The 13,875-nt window shown below is 42.6% G+C and overlaps 1 protein-coding gene across 1 annotated transcript in view; it reads right to left on the reverse strand.

Annotated features, from left to right (window-relative positions):
• Positions 1–226: 226 nt before the first annotated feature.
• The window catches only part of EHHADH (enoyl-CoA hydratase and 3-hydroxyacyl CoA dehydrogenase), an 83,826-nt gene continuing 70,177 nt past the window's right edge, over positions 227–13,875 (reverse strand). The window contains exon 7 of the mRNA XM_068245069.1: positions 227–1,888. Within this exon, the coding sequence (XP_068101170.1) occupies positions 621–1,888 (1,268 nt within the window). The 3' untranslated portion in view covers positions 227–620. The remainder of the gene's footprint in view (positions 1,889–13,875) is intronic.

The raw sequence follows: 13,875 nt of genomic DNA on the forward strand, positions 1-13,875 counted from the left end.
ATGACCACACCAACTTTGGGGCTTGTCTTTGTGGCCCCTTTTCCTGGTTTCAAAAGCTGAGAAGTATGAAAAGGTCCATGTCTATGCACCATAACCCTATTCAGGTAAAGTTGATCAATATTTTAGTTCTATAGCTACTATTTTTTTCTCATTCCTTTATTGCAGGCATTTTCTCTTGAAAAAAATCACCAGAAATATTTCATGTGTGTTAAAGGAATACACAAACTTTCTTACAGAGTTCATAATTTAATACAAATTTTGTTAACTGTTACATTTGTTAATTACATGTAGGTATTTATAGAAAAAATACAGGACCGTTACAAAACCTAGATTATACTCGAATTTTCAAAAAATATTCTTCTATGTCCTCCTGTTAATGCAAGTAGGGCTGTTCGGTCTTTCCTGGTGCTAATCTTTCTATGATTTTAAATCTTTGCTTAAATCAGAACTTATTGACCTAGCATCATCCTAATTACAAAGTCTGATAATTAGTTTGATCAGGTGTTAAGGCATCTTTCAGAAAATTGGTATTTAATATACATTTTCAATCAACAATGTTTTACTGCTTTGCTCCAGTGTATGATTGGAATTATCTGAAGTTAAAATCTTGGCCTGGTCCACTAAAGCTTATTGGCAAGTTTTCCAACCTGTGTTCTCCATTCTTTAATGGGAGGTCCACCTACAGCTACCAGCTTCTTCAGCATGAAAGCTGGTTTCATACTAGGAACATCTGGGTTGGCATTGGAATAATTTTCTAGAACTTCCAGCATTTTAGGCAAGCCAACAGTAGAGGCATAATACATGGGTCCTCCTCTGTGCTTAGGCCAGCCATAGCCATTGTTGTAAATGACATCAATATCTTCTGGACATGAAGCTATTCCATCTTCTAAAATACGGAATCCCTCATTGGCAAGTGCATAGACGCATCGCTCCACTATCTGTTCTGGACTTGAAGATCGTTGTTGTATTTGGTAAGTATTCCGAAATTTCCTCAGGAAATCATTCACCCAAGGGTCTGGCACTGCATTTCTTCCACCTGGCTTGTCATATTGGTACCAACCTTTCCCAGTCTTCTGCCCAAACCTTCCTGACTCACACAGTATGTCAGCAAGGGGACTGTACCTGCTACCTTGTCGTTGTCTGGCAGGCAAACCCTCTGGAGCCTTGGAACCAGTTAGTCCCTTTTCCATTCTTGATCTCCAGCCAACATCTAAACCTGCTAGATCCATCATCCGGAAAGGACCCATTGCAAAGCCAAACTCTTCCATGGCTTGGTCTACTTCTTCTGGATAGCATCCCTCTTCTATCAGAAAATTAGCTTGCTCAAGGTAGGGACCCAACATTCTATTTCCAACAAACAAAGGACAGTTACCAACCAGCACTGCAACTTTTCCCAATACTTTACCAAGGTGCATTGACGTTGCAATGGTAGCAAGGGAAGTGTGTTGGCCTCTCACCACTTCTAGCAATCTCATTATGTTGGCAGGTGAGAAAAAGTGAGTACCAATAACTTGTCTTGGACGGTTTGTGACAGATGCAATTTCATCAATATTTAGTCCAGATGTATTAGTACATAAAAATGCATCAGCTTTACAGACTGATGACAATTTACGGAATATCTCCTTTTTCAGTTCCATGTTTTCATAAACTGCTTCAATGATAAGATCAACCTCTTTCAGTTCTCCAAAATTGAGTGTAAAATGAACAGTGCCCAGTTTACCTTCAGGAGCAAATCCTTGTTGTTTTAACTTCTCTGCTTCACGTTCTAGCAGACTATTGACTGCTTTCTTCCCTATTTCCAGCTGCTTTGCATCTTGCTCCATAGCAATGACAGGGATATTTGCTTTTGATAGTGATGTGACTATTCCTCTTCCCATTGTCCCAAGTCCTGAGAAGAAGAAAACATAAAAAGCAGAATAAGATTATAGTGTGTGCATGTATTATTAGATGTATGCATTTACATGCTTATACAGTGGGAAGCAAAAGTTTTGGCAACCTTTTTAATCGTCATGACTTTCCTGTATAAATCGTTGGTTGTTACGATAAAAAATGTCAGTTAAATATATCATATAGGAGACACACACAGTGATATTTGAGAAGTGAAGTGAAGTTTGTTGGATTTACAGACACTGTGTAATAATTGTTTATGTAATAAATAATTGTAATAAATGGGCGGAGCAAGGGAAAGGAAGTAACCAGCAGCAGCAGGTGGAGATGTCCCTGGGCTTTTTAACTTTGTTATGCGCATTTTATCACGTTTGTGAGAGTATTTTTTCATCTTATCCAATAAATCATTGGTTTTACACTATAGAAGACGTTGTAGTCCTAGATACATACCCGAGTCTGTCCCAGGACATTAAACCGGCTGAAGACTGGGGATAATCTGGAGGCAGGGACACACAATGAAGCCAGGACAGCTGTCTGTAAGGGTGGGCAGCGGCTGTAGAGGGTGAGCAGGGAAACGTGTGTGCAATACTGTGGCTGACCCAACTTTGTGCACTTTCTGTAAATCCAACTAACTTCATTTCACTTCTCAAATATCACTGTGTGTGTCTCCTGTATGATGTAATTAACTGACATTTTTTATCATCACAACCAACGATTTATACAGGAAAATCGTGATGATCAGGCATAGGCAGTAAAGGCCATTGCCTGGAGTGCCATTGGTCCTGGGGGCGCCATGTTGCTAAATTAAGACGCCCCTTGGATGAAGTCATGCCCCTGACTAAGCCCCGCCCCCACAGGGGTTCTATTACTTGCTCCTAATGCATCTGCTTAGCATAAGCTGCAGGAAGCTGCAACTGTGTCCCTCTGTGCCTTGTACATCCTCCTCTTCCCTCCCCCCCCCCCCTTTGTGCCTCCTTCTGTCTCCTTGTGCCTCCTTCAGTCCCTTGTGCCTCTTTCAGTCCCTTGTGCCATGTCTGACACCGTTTTTCCTTCTGTCTCCCTTTATGCCTCCTTTCTCCCTTTGTGCCTCCTTCTGTCTCCATGTGCCTCCTTCAGTCCCCCTGTGCCACCTCTGCCTCCTTCTGTCCTCCTGTGCCTCCTTATGTCCCCTTGTGCCTTTCTTTGTCCCCCTGTGCTACCTCTGCCCCCCTATTCCTCCTTCAGTCCCACTCTGCCTCCTTCTGTCCTCATGTGCCTCCTTCTGTCTCCCTTTGTGCCTCATTCTGTCTCCATGTGCCTCTTCAGTCCCCATGTGCCACCTCTGTCCCCTGCACCTTCCTCTGTCCCCCTGTGCCTCCTTCTGTCTCCTTGTGGCTGTCTGTCCACCTCTGCCTCCTTCTGTCTCCCTGTGCCTCCTTACCCCCCCCCCCCCTGCCTTCTTCTGTCACCCTTTTGTGGCTCCTTTTGTCCCCCTTTCTGCATCCTTCTGTTCCCCTTTGTGCCTCCTACTGTCTCCCTGTGCCTCCTTCTGGCCCCTTTGTGCTTTTTTCTGTCCCGATTGTGCCTCCTTCTGCCCCCCCCCCCCCCCTTTGTGCCTCCTTCTGTTCTCCTGTGTGCCTCCTTCAGTCACCCTGTGCCTCACACTGTCCTTTTTTTGTGCCTCCTGCTGACCCTCATGCCTTCTTCTGTCCCCCTGTACCACCCGTTGCCCCTGAGAACCTCCTTCTGTCCTCCTGTGCCTCCTTCTGTCCTCCTTTGTGTCTCATTTTGTCCCCCATTGTGCTTCCTTTTGTTGCCCATTGTGCCTCCTTGTGTCCCCCTGTGTGCCTCCTTCTGTTCCCTTATGCCTCCTTCTGTCCTCCTTTGTGATTTCTTCTGGCCCTCATGCCTCCTTATGTTCCCCTGTGCCTCCCTATGTCGCCCTGTCTGCCCTATTCAGTCCCCCTGTGCCTCCTTCTGTCCCACTTTGTGCCTCATAAAAGTGGAGCCCTGCCTATGTGTATTTTCTGGTGAAACACTGCCAGCATTTTGTATTTTCTGGTGAAACGCTGCCGCATTTACGTGTATTTTTCTGGTGAAACGCTGCCACAATAAGTGTAAGTTCTGGTGAAACGCTGCCGCATTAGGATTATTTTCTGGGAAAATGCTGCTGCATTACGATTATTTACTGATGAAACGCTTCCTCAATACGTGTATTTTGTGGTGAAACACTGCCGCATTACGATTATTTTTGGGTGAAACACTGACGCATTATGATTATTTTTAGGGGGGGGGGGGAGATTTGGGGGTGGGGGAGACGCCACAGGTGAAGTGACAAAATGGCTAGAGGCACCCCTGGTGATGATTAACAAGGTTGCCCAAACTTTCGCATCCCACTGTATTCGTGTACATGCAGGATCACATATTGTCTAGCTAAACTAACGTTACAGTAAAGTATACCTGGGACAAGACAAAAATTAAACACATTTATACTTACCTGGGGTTTTCTTCACTCCCCTTTAACCACTTTCCCCCCGCCCGTACGAATTTCTCCGTCCCTTTTTCCATCCTTTAACCCCCAGGGACGGAGAAATCCGTACTTTCCGCGTTCCCGACGCTGTCCGCGCTCCCGCTCGTAAACACGCCGCCCGCCGCTAGTTAACACGCCGCCGCCCGCTCGCCCGGAGATCAATGAACGGGAAAATCCATTCCCGTTCGTTGATCTAAGCCCTGCAATGATCCGCTGCTCTGATCATTGTGAAAAGATACACACTTACCCAGCCTCCAAGTACTTCCTCCAAGCTTCCGGAAGGACGCTTGGAGGTCGCATTAAAACAAAAAGTTACTGTGGCCATCTTGTGGCCAAATAGTAAAACTACACCCTACACATTTTTCACATACAAATAAATTACTTTTACACAAAAAATTAACTCATTACCTCCCACACTCCCAATTTTTTTTTTTGTAATTAAAAAAAAAAAAAAAAAAATGTACAATAAAAAAAAAATACATAAATAGTTACCTTAGGGACTGAACTTTTTAAATATTTATGTCAGGAGGGTACAACACTGTTACTTTATAAACTATGGGCTTGTAATTAGGGATGGACGCAAAACTGAAAAAAATGCACCTTTCTTTCCAAATAAAATATTGGCGCCAAACATTGTGACAGGGACATAATTTAAACGGTTTTATAACCGGGACAAAAGGGCAAATACATTTCATGGGTTTTAATTACAGTAGCATGCATTAATTAAAAACTATAATGGCCGAAAACTGAAAAATAATTAATTTTTTTCCCAGATTTTTCCTATTTTCCCATTAAAACACATTTAGAATAAAATAATTCTTGGCATAATGTCCCACCTAAAGAAAGCCTAATTAGTGGTGGAAAAAACAAAATATAGATAGTTTAATTGTGATAAGTAATGATAAAGTTATAGACAAATGAATGGAAGGAGCGCTGAAAGGTGAAAATTGCTCTGGTGGTCAGGGGGTAAACCCCCTCAGTGGTGAAGTGGTTAAGCAGTGGACTCCTTTGCCGTCCTCCCTGGATGCTCTGATCCTCTGCTGGCCAGCCCAGTCTCCTTCTCCACTCACCGCAGTTGGCGCATAATACACATGCATGGCCAGGGTGTTTACACCACCATTGTGCTCCCGTCACCAGGGGTGTTCTGCACCTGCGCAGTAGTACTACACAGGAGCAGAGTGTTACCGGCAATGGGAATGCGAGCGTGACCAGGCCAAGCATGCACAGTACAGCATGAATGAATGCGACTGGAGGAAGAGCCCGGCCAACCAGGATCAGCCATCCCGGAAGGACGGCGAAGGAGCCTACTGCCCAAAGGGGGCTGAATGCAGCCACAGGTAAGTAAAAATGTTTTTTTTTTTTTGTCTCAGGTTTCCTTTAATTTCTTTAGGTATCGTTTAGTTTACAAAAGGTTTTTTATTAAGAATAAAAAACAGATCAAGTCATCAACCAAGTGTGATGCAAACAAGAACAGTTTCAAATGACATAGGCTTACCAGACAGTCACTTACAGTATGATTGGATGACAATCAAATAGAAACACTAAACAGTTTTGCTCCTTGATACAAGATCTTTAGGTATAGTTTGAGCCTAATCCACTAACGTATCTCCTTAAGTTTTACAAGAATTTTCAAAGGAAATATTTTAAGTGATCAATCAACTTTGGACTGAATAAATTCAAAAATTACTTAGGGCCCATTTCCACTTGGGCCGGATGCGGCCTGAGTTTGCAGGCGGGTTGCACAGGGAAATGCTGCCTATACCTACAATAGTTTGCCGTCTGAACTGCACTGCAGTGTGGATGAATTCAGAAGTGTTTCGGGCAAGATTATCTGCTCATATTCAGCCAAATGCTTCAGAACTCATTGGACGGCACTTCACAGTGCAGATGGACAATGACCCAAAGCATACTGCAAAAGCAACCAAACAGTTTTTGAAGGGAAAAAAGTGGAATGGTATGCAATGTGCAAGTCAATCATCTGACCTGAATCTGCTTGAGCATGCATTTTACTTGTTGAAGACAAGGGAAAATGCCCCCAAAACAAGCAGGAACTGAAGACAGTTGCAGTAGAGGCCTGGCAGAGCATCGCCAGGGATGAAACCCAGTGTCAGGTGATGTCTACGCTTTCCAGACTTCAGGCTGTAATGCATGCAACAGACAGATCAAGCAGCCACAGCACGCTATCTTCACTGCGAGCACTGAATGCCCGGCTAACAGAAATTATGTGCTCGCTGGGTGAGTGAAGACACATGGGAGGAAGGGGGGGGGGGGGGGAGAAGCTAAGGGGAAGGACTCCTTGCATGCACGCTGAGGAACTGGGATTCAGCTGATAGCTGCAGCTATCGCTACAGATGATCTGCACTACGGGGGGCCCCCCTGTGGCTTTGGGCCCCATAGCAATTGCTCTGACTGCTATGGCTATCCATATGCCACTGCCAAGGGGCAGGAAGTAAGGAAACAACATTTTAGTGAGGACATAGACAACAGTAAGAACTCCCAGAAATAAAAAACATTTTCCTGGAACTGAGCTTTAGAGGATAATGGTATAAATAGACCATTATTGATTTTGCACCTATAAAAGTGTGAAAAAAGACAACAGATGGTTGGAGTGTTGAAAACGCAAGTCGTGCAATCTCTTGGTTGTGCTGTCGGTCATGTTTTCGGGTTGGTCATAAGGAAACGGTGCACATGTGTATGAGTCTTTAGTCGAACTGCCCATACATTGCTAAATGTATGGGCACCTTAAAAAAGTATCCATACACTTGTTCAACTTCCCATCCATACAAAGCAGATTTGATCACTGTGATTGAATCTGCTGTGAAATCGTTAACGCAAATGTTGACGGATCGACCGATTACCATCGGACATTGGTCCATTCAGTCAATAGGTCCAGACTAAAAATTTCACTTGATTTTTGGCGTTTCGGGTGTGACAACCGAAACACAACGTTTCAGCCTAGAGGCCTTTCTCAAGTGTTAACACTTGAGAAAGGCCTCTCGGCCGAAACGTTGTGTTTTTGCTACTATGGTTCATTAAAAAGTTGCTGCACAGCTATACTGCGAGACACAGAATCCAAGTATGATAAAATATGGGATCCATGGGAAACATACTTCCTGAACTACAACCCTCCATGATTATAATAGATATCTGCTCTATCAACCAGGACCTGAAGAGACTACGTCTTAAAATACCAGATAATAGACAAATGGACAGACCCACATAAATAGACCTATCTCTCTATCCCTTTTGTTTTTTTTCTTCTCTTCTTACTCAGTTTTCTTTTTTTTCTATATTGCTCTCCCTTGAGCTAGAGTACTATAAGTCTCCATAGCTTTAAATATCATTTCGATATGAGCAGAAATAATTACTATTAGAATGATACCAATATGTCATAATCTTTTACTACTCACATTGCTTTCCCTTTTGTTTCTCATAAGAGGCATTTGTATGTGTTTAAAATACATTGATCATGCACTATCTCTTATTCAGTTGTTTAAGCTATGTGAATTTCATCAATAAAAATTTGTGTTAAACGAAAAAAAAAAAAAAAGTTGCTGCAATTGCATAAATCCAGGTGGAGACCAAGTCATTTCTTGACTTTGCTGCAGTGTATGGGAAGCCAAGATCCCTTTCTGATCAGAGAGGGATCTATCTATCTGCTGGTCAATCTGGTGCCTATTGACCAGTGTATGGCTACCTTAATGGTGGGATTACACGTTACATTTTTTGCGTTCGATTCGGCGCGCAATCTATTAGCCATTCGGTTTTCTGCTCGATTCTCTTCCACTCGTTTTTCTTATCCTTTCTTCCATTCACTTCTATGAGAAAGAATCGAGCGGAACATCTGACATATCGTAATTTTATCATCGAAGGCATCTATCGGAACGATTCTTTGCAAAAAAATGTAACGTGTAATCCCAGCGTAAGAGTTCCACATTGGCCAGAGGTGAATAATTTCATAAAAGCACACGATAGTAGCATGGAAAACACAATCAGGATCTGATAAGGATATTGATAAGACTAGCACCATGTGGTGACTGCAGGTAGGGCACTTACATTCTAAATTATGAAATGGAATATGGTCCGAAAGTGGTTAACATTTCATACACTACAAAGTAAGTTCCATATCTGCAAGTAACACATGGTGCTACCCTTTGTTAATATACTTCAACGCCTTGGGAATATACTCCACTTTAAAACATGGCTACTGTGGAGTCTGTGGTACTAAAATAGCAAGAAAGTATGAAATACAAGAGAGAGATTACTTGATTTTTTGAGTGGTTGAACCTCTTGATTATTTAGGAATTGAAGCTCATCTGCACTTTTCATTAATTTTGATCTCCTAGCTAAAGCCGGGAGTTTGGCCTAGCCTTCCATAGTCATTGTCACTCCTCCAAAGCAGCAGGGGCACGTCTTCATGAGTTGTGAGATAATATGGCAACAACATAGGGGTTTCTGAGATATAATGCAGGGAATTGTGGGAAAGGCAGGACCAGATTTAGCACTAGGTACAAGCCCAGAGATGCCAGAGTGCTGAGAGGTGCCTGTCACTAGTTTGCAAAAACCATCTTGGAGATGGGCTGACATCCCCCACCTCTCTGCAGAATAGAGAGGTGTATGTGACTGACTATGCTTCTGGAGTGGTACCATCAGTGTGGCTCCAGGATGGTGAGTGTAGGCATGCCAGGCATGAGAAATTGGGGGAGGGAAAGGGGGCAGCCAGCACACTTGCAGTATGCCCAAGTGGAAAAAAGTATTTGCAGGTTCAGAAGAAAGCGGAGTTTAGGGCACTAGAACTTCTGTGCCTATAGGCTCCCGATATGTAAATCTGGCCCTGGGGTGAGGGCAGTATACTGGCTAACACAGCTAACATAAGGTTTAGGCTTCAAGGCTCCTCAATAAGATGGTGGGCAGGGGTGTAACTATAGAGGAAGCAGCCCATGCAACTGCAGAGAGACCTAAAGCTATGGGCGTCCCAACTACTTACACAGACTCACTCTGATTCAGTGGTCTATCATTCATATCAGGTATTGTTATCACCTCAATTATTATTGATGTTGGGGGGATTATGACACACCTGCTTGTTACATGACCCCTGGCAGAAGGGTCTCCTGGCTGTGGGAGTCACCAAGGGGTGACAGGCTAATGAGTGTGAATAATGGGTGGGGCCCCTAAAAGTTTTGTTGGGAGTCCTCATTATTTATAGTTACAGCCCTGTTAGGACATCAGCCCTTCCATGTGATATCCAAAAACAAGAAACAACAACATATTTGCTGTACTTGCACTTAACACAACGATTCTGTGCATCCTTCAATATACTGGTGTTCCCTCCTCCGCCGTCCATGAACAAGTGTTGTTTTGCACTGTGCATGCAGGAGTTCCCAAACCAGGCATATCCAGTAAAAATAAGTGCTCGAGGCTTCCGGTTCCGGCGCCTGGATGAGAGGACGGTGAGAGCAGAGCTCCACTGAACAAACTCAGTCCCCAGCCGTTCCATAGCAGCTAAAGCACCCGCAGCGATACAGAGCGGACGAGACTACCCTCAGGAAGCCGGGCAGCTATCTTATACTGCCGGATGGACAAATATTTGACCCGTTCGGGGAGGAAAAAGAACGCAGACACCCCGAGACCCAAAATGGCCGCCGGCACTACAGGCCGCAGGCACACACAAGCGGGCAAAGGCAAATCCGACAGAGGAGAGGAAGAGAGACAAAGCCTCAGAGACTGGGATAGTGATGCGGATGAAAACCGCAGTGAGTATGATGGGGAGCTGGGAAACACAGACCTAGACAAACTAGCCACAGCGGTAGTCACCAAGCTTACCCCAGAACTACAAAACATGATCCATTCCGCTATGACACAGTCATTAAAAAAGATTCACAGAGAACTTCAGGCGCAAGCTGGCCAAATAAAACAGGCAGAACAGAGAATATCTATAGTGGAAGATGATTTTCAAACACACAATACTAAAATCAGTAAACTTGAAAAAGAAAATGCAGAAATGCATGAGAAATTGCAGGATCTAGAAAACCGCTCACGGCGGAGTAATATCCGAGTAGTCGGTCTGCCAGAATCGTATGCACCATCTACACTGATGCAGTTCAGCATGATAGAACTTCCACAATTACTAGGCATTGACCAGCCCTGCAAGGTAGAAAGGGCACACAGAGTGGGTCCACCTAAAGACAGCAAAAAAAGCAAACTGCCCAGAGTTGTAATGATTAAGTATCTTGACTACTCAGAGAAAGAGAACATAATGAGACTTTATCGGCAACTCAAGGAACCATTAACCTACCAAGATGTCACTATAAGGCTTTTTAATGATTACTCGCTCGAGATCTCAAAGCAGCGTCAAAAGTTTAATAAAGCATGCGCACAATGCATAACAAACAAATGGAAATTTGCCCTAATGTACCCAGCAGTACTTAGAGTCACTGATCAACAAGGCCAACAACACATATTTAAACAGCATGAAGAGGCAGAAAAGTTCTTAAAGAGACATGTTCCAACACCTTCACATAGCCCAAGCAACAATACAGGGGGAGTCGAAGAGGAAAATGAAGGTCCAGACAAGGAAACATAAAGCATAAGGTGCGGGTGCTGCACAAGCAGGAAAATAGAGACAGCTATATAGAAAAATAACAACTGACTGAGAGAAGTTCAGGGAGTAGGTGAGAAGGTAAATACGGCCTTCACCAGGGAAGAAGTGAAGCCATACTACAGGAATGTATGTATGTACCTTGCGTTATGGTGTGAATTTTATGTTAAAATTATTTTTCTAAGGTTTGAGTTCCGGCAAGGGATGGTTACTAAAGGGATTTATGTTTGGGGGGGAGGGAAGGGGAGGTTAGTCTGCTGTTCCAATGCTATAACCCAGTCGTTCATTAGCAATGTCATTCAGAGTCATTTCATGGAATGTTAAAGGTCTTCGAGCAAAAGAAAAAAGATCACAAATTCTTAGACATCTAAAGAAATTAAAAGCAGATGTAGCGCTACTTCAGGAGACACATATGTCAGTAATAAGCGCAAAACTACTGAAGAAATGGTGGGTGGGAGGGGTCTACTGCTCTTCCACAGTGAAAAGAAAAGCAGGCACAATAACTTTAATTCATAAACGACTTCTTCATAGAGTAGTCGACACAGAATGCGATACTGATGGACGACTGGTCAGGGTTCGGCTCCAACAACATACGGATCTAATAGATATCTTTAATATATATGCCCCGACAGATGATAACCTAAACTTCCTACAAACACTGAGCGACAAAATAAATTGCTCAGATGCCACACACAAGATAATAGGTGGGGATTACAATGCAGTTCTAGATTTGACAGAGGATAGAACAACTAAACATACTATAAACAGGGCCTACAAGAAGAAAGCAAAACAATTTCTTTCATTCCAAGAAAATCTAAAATTAATTGATGTCTGGAGAGTCTTCCACCCATATAAACGACAATACACCTTTTATTCACAACCACATGATATGTGGTCCAGAATAGATTACCTACTAATTACAGAGTCTCTGTCGTCTAGAGTCAAGGCTACAGAAATACAAGACTTGGTCATTTCAGACCATGCACCAATTACCATCGATTTGACGGAATTGGCCCAGAGAGGCTCGGACATTATATGGCGTTTCCCGGTACAGTTATATGATGATGAAGAATTTAGAGCGCGAATGAAACAATGGTGGGAGGAATACTCTCAAGACAACAAAAAGCACGTAGATTCACACTTCTTATTCTGGGAAGCGGCGAAGCCGGTTATGAGGGGGAAGATCATAGCATATAGAAAAAAAACAGGCACAGACAGAATACATGAGAGCAGTAGAAAAAAACAGAGAAGCAGGAAAACAGCATCAACTCAACCCAACAGAAGAGAACAGACAGCGATGGATAAAAACCAAATTAGAAGTAGACATATGGTGTAAGTTAAAAGATAAAATTTGGGCATCATACATGGCACTACAGTATCACAAATATGGCAATAAGATGGGGAAGATTCTAGGTAGATTGGCCAGGGGCTCCAGAGATATAACTAATATTCAAACACTAAAGGATAAGAGAGGCAACCTACAACACGATCCAAAAGCCATAAATAAAATATTTACCGAATTTTATACTGAATTATATTCGGAAAAAACAAAGGAAATAGATCATGCTGAGATCCTAACAACACTTCAAAAAGTAAATTTACCCAAAATATCACAGAGCGAATTAGACAATCTTAACAGTCAAATATCAATAGAAGAAATATTAGAAACAATCAAAAATTTACACAATAATAAGTCACCAGGCCCTGATGGTCTCAGCGCAGAATACTATAAAATATTACAAAAGGAACTTGCCCCCCATATGCAAAAAGTATTTAATCTTACAAACGAGACAAATGCCAAATTCAGCCAACAATGCATACATAAAAGTATTACCAAAACAGGGAAAAGACCCACTTCAACCAGAGTCATATCGACCCATCTCCTTGATAAATCAAGATCTGAAAATTTTAACAAAAATCATGGCAGACAGACTAGCAAATCTCCTCCCTCAGTTAGTAGGGAAATACCAGTCTGGCTTTGTCAAGGGCAGATCAGCAGTAGCAAACATTCGAAAGGTACTGACAGTCCTGGACTATGTCAAACTATATCCTAAAACATCAAAAAATTATTCAATACTACTGTTAGACGCTGAAAAAGCCTTTGATAACGTCAACTGGGAATGGTTAAAGGCAGTACTTAGACAGATGGGCTTTTTCGGGCTCTTCTTGACATTAATAGAAGCTCTACAACTAGCACCAACAGCTCAATTATACACTCCTGGCTTTCTCTCCCAAAGGATAGCCTTACAGAAAGGAACGAGACAAGGATGCCCACTATCCCCATTATTATTCAACATAGCTTTGGAGCCCATGGCCAAAATCCTGGAGGCTAGAATACAGGGAATAACAATAGGCTCATATACAGTTACACAAACACTATTCGCTGATGACATACTACTATTCATGTCAAAACCACAATCACAACTGACAGAAGTTTTCCGTATAATAGAAGAAGTAGGAAAAGTAAGTGGGTTCAAAGTAACCAAAACCAAAAGTGAACTGCTCTTTCTCAGTAATAACCCAGACACAGTAAGCTCTCTTAAGGAATCTGGTATTAATATATCTAACAAAGTAAGATATTTGGGAATTCAAATATCCAGGACTTCCAACTCAGTGTATGACCTAAATTACCCACCCCTGATGCATAAAATCACTCAACAACTCAAAACGTGGGAACAACTTCCTATTAACTTGATAGGACGAGCAGCATTAGTAAAGTCTATTACCTTTGGAAAGCTACTATACCCATTACAAACCATACCAATACTGTTAAAACACACAGAGGTCAAGAAAATAGAAGTAGCAGTCTCAAGATTCTTATGGGCAGGGAAGAAACACAGGGTAGCACTACATAAATTAATGATGCCAAAGAATGGGGCGG

The sequence above is a fragment of the Hyperolius riggenbachi genome, chromosome 7, assembly GCF_040937935.1.
Source record: "Hyperolius riggenbachi isolate aHypRig1 chromosome 7, aHypRig1.pri, whole genome shotgun sequence".
NCBI classification, from domain to species: Eukaryota; Metazoa; Chordata; class Amphibia; order Anura; family Hyperoliidae; genus Hyperolius; species Hyperolius riggenbachi.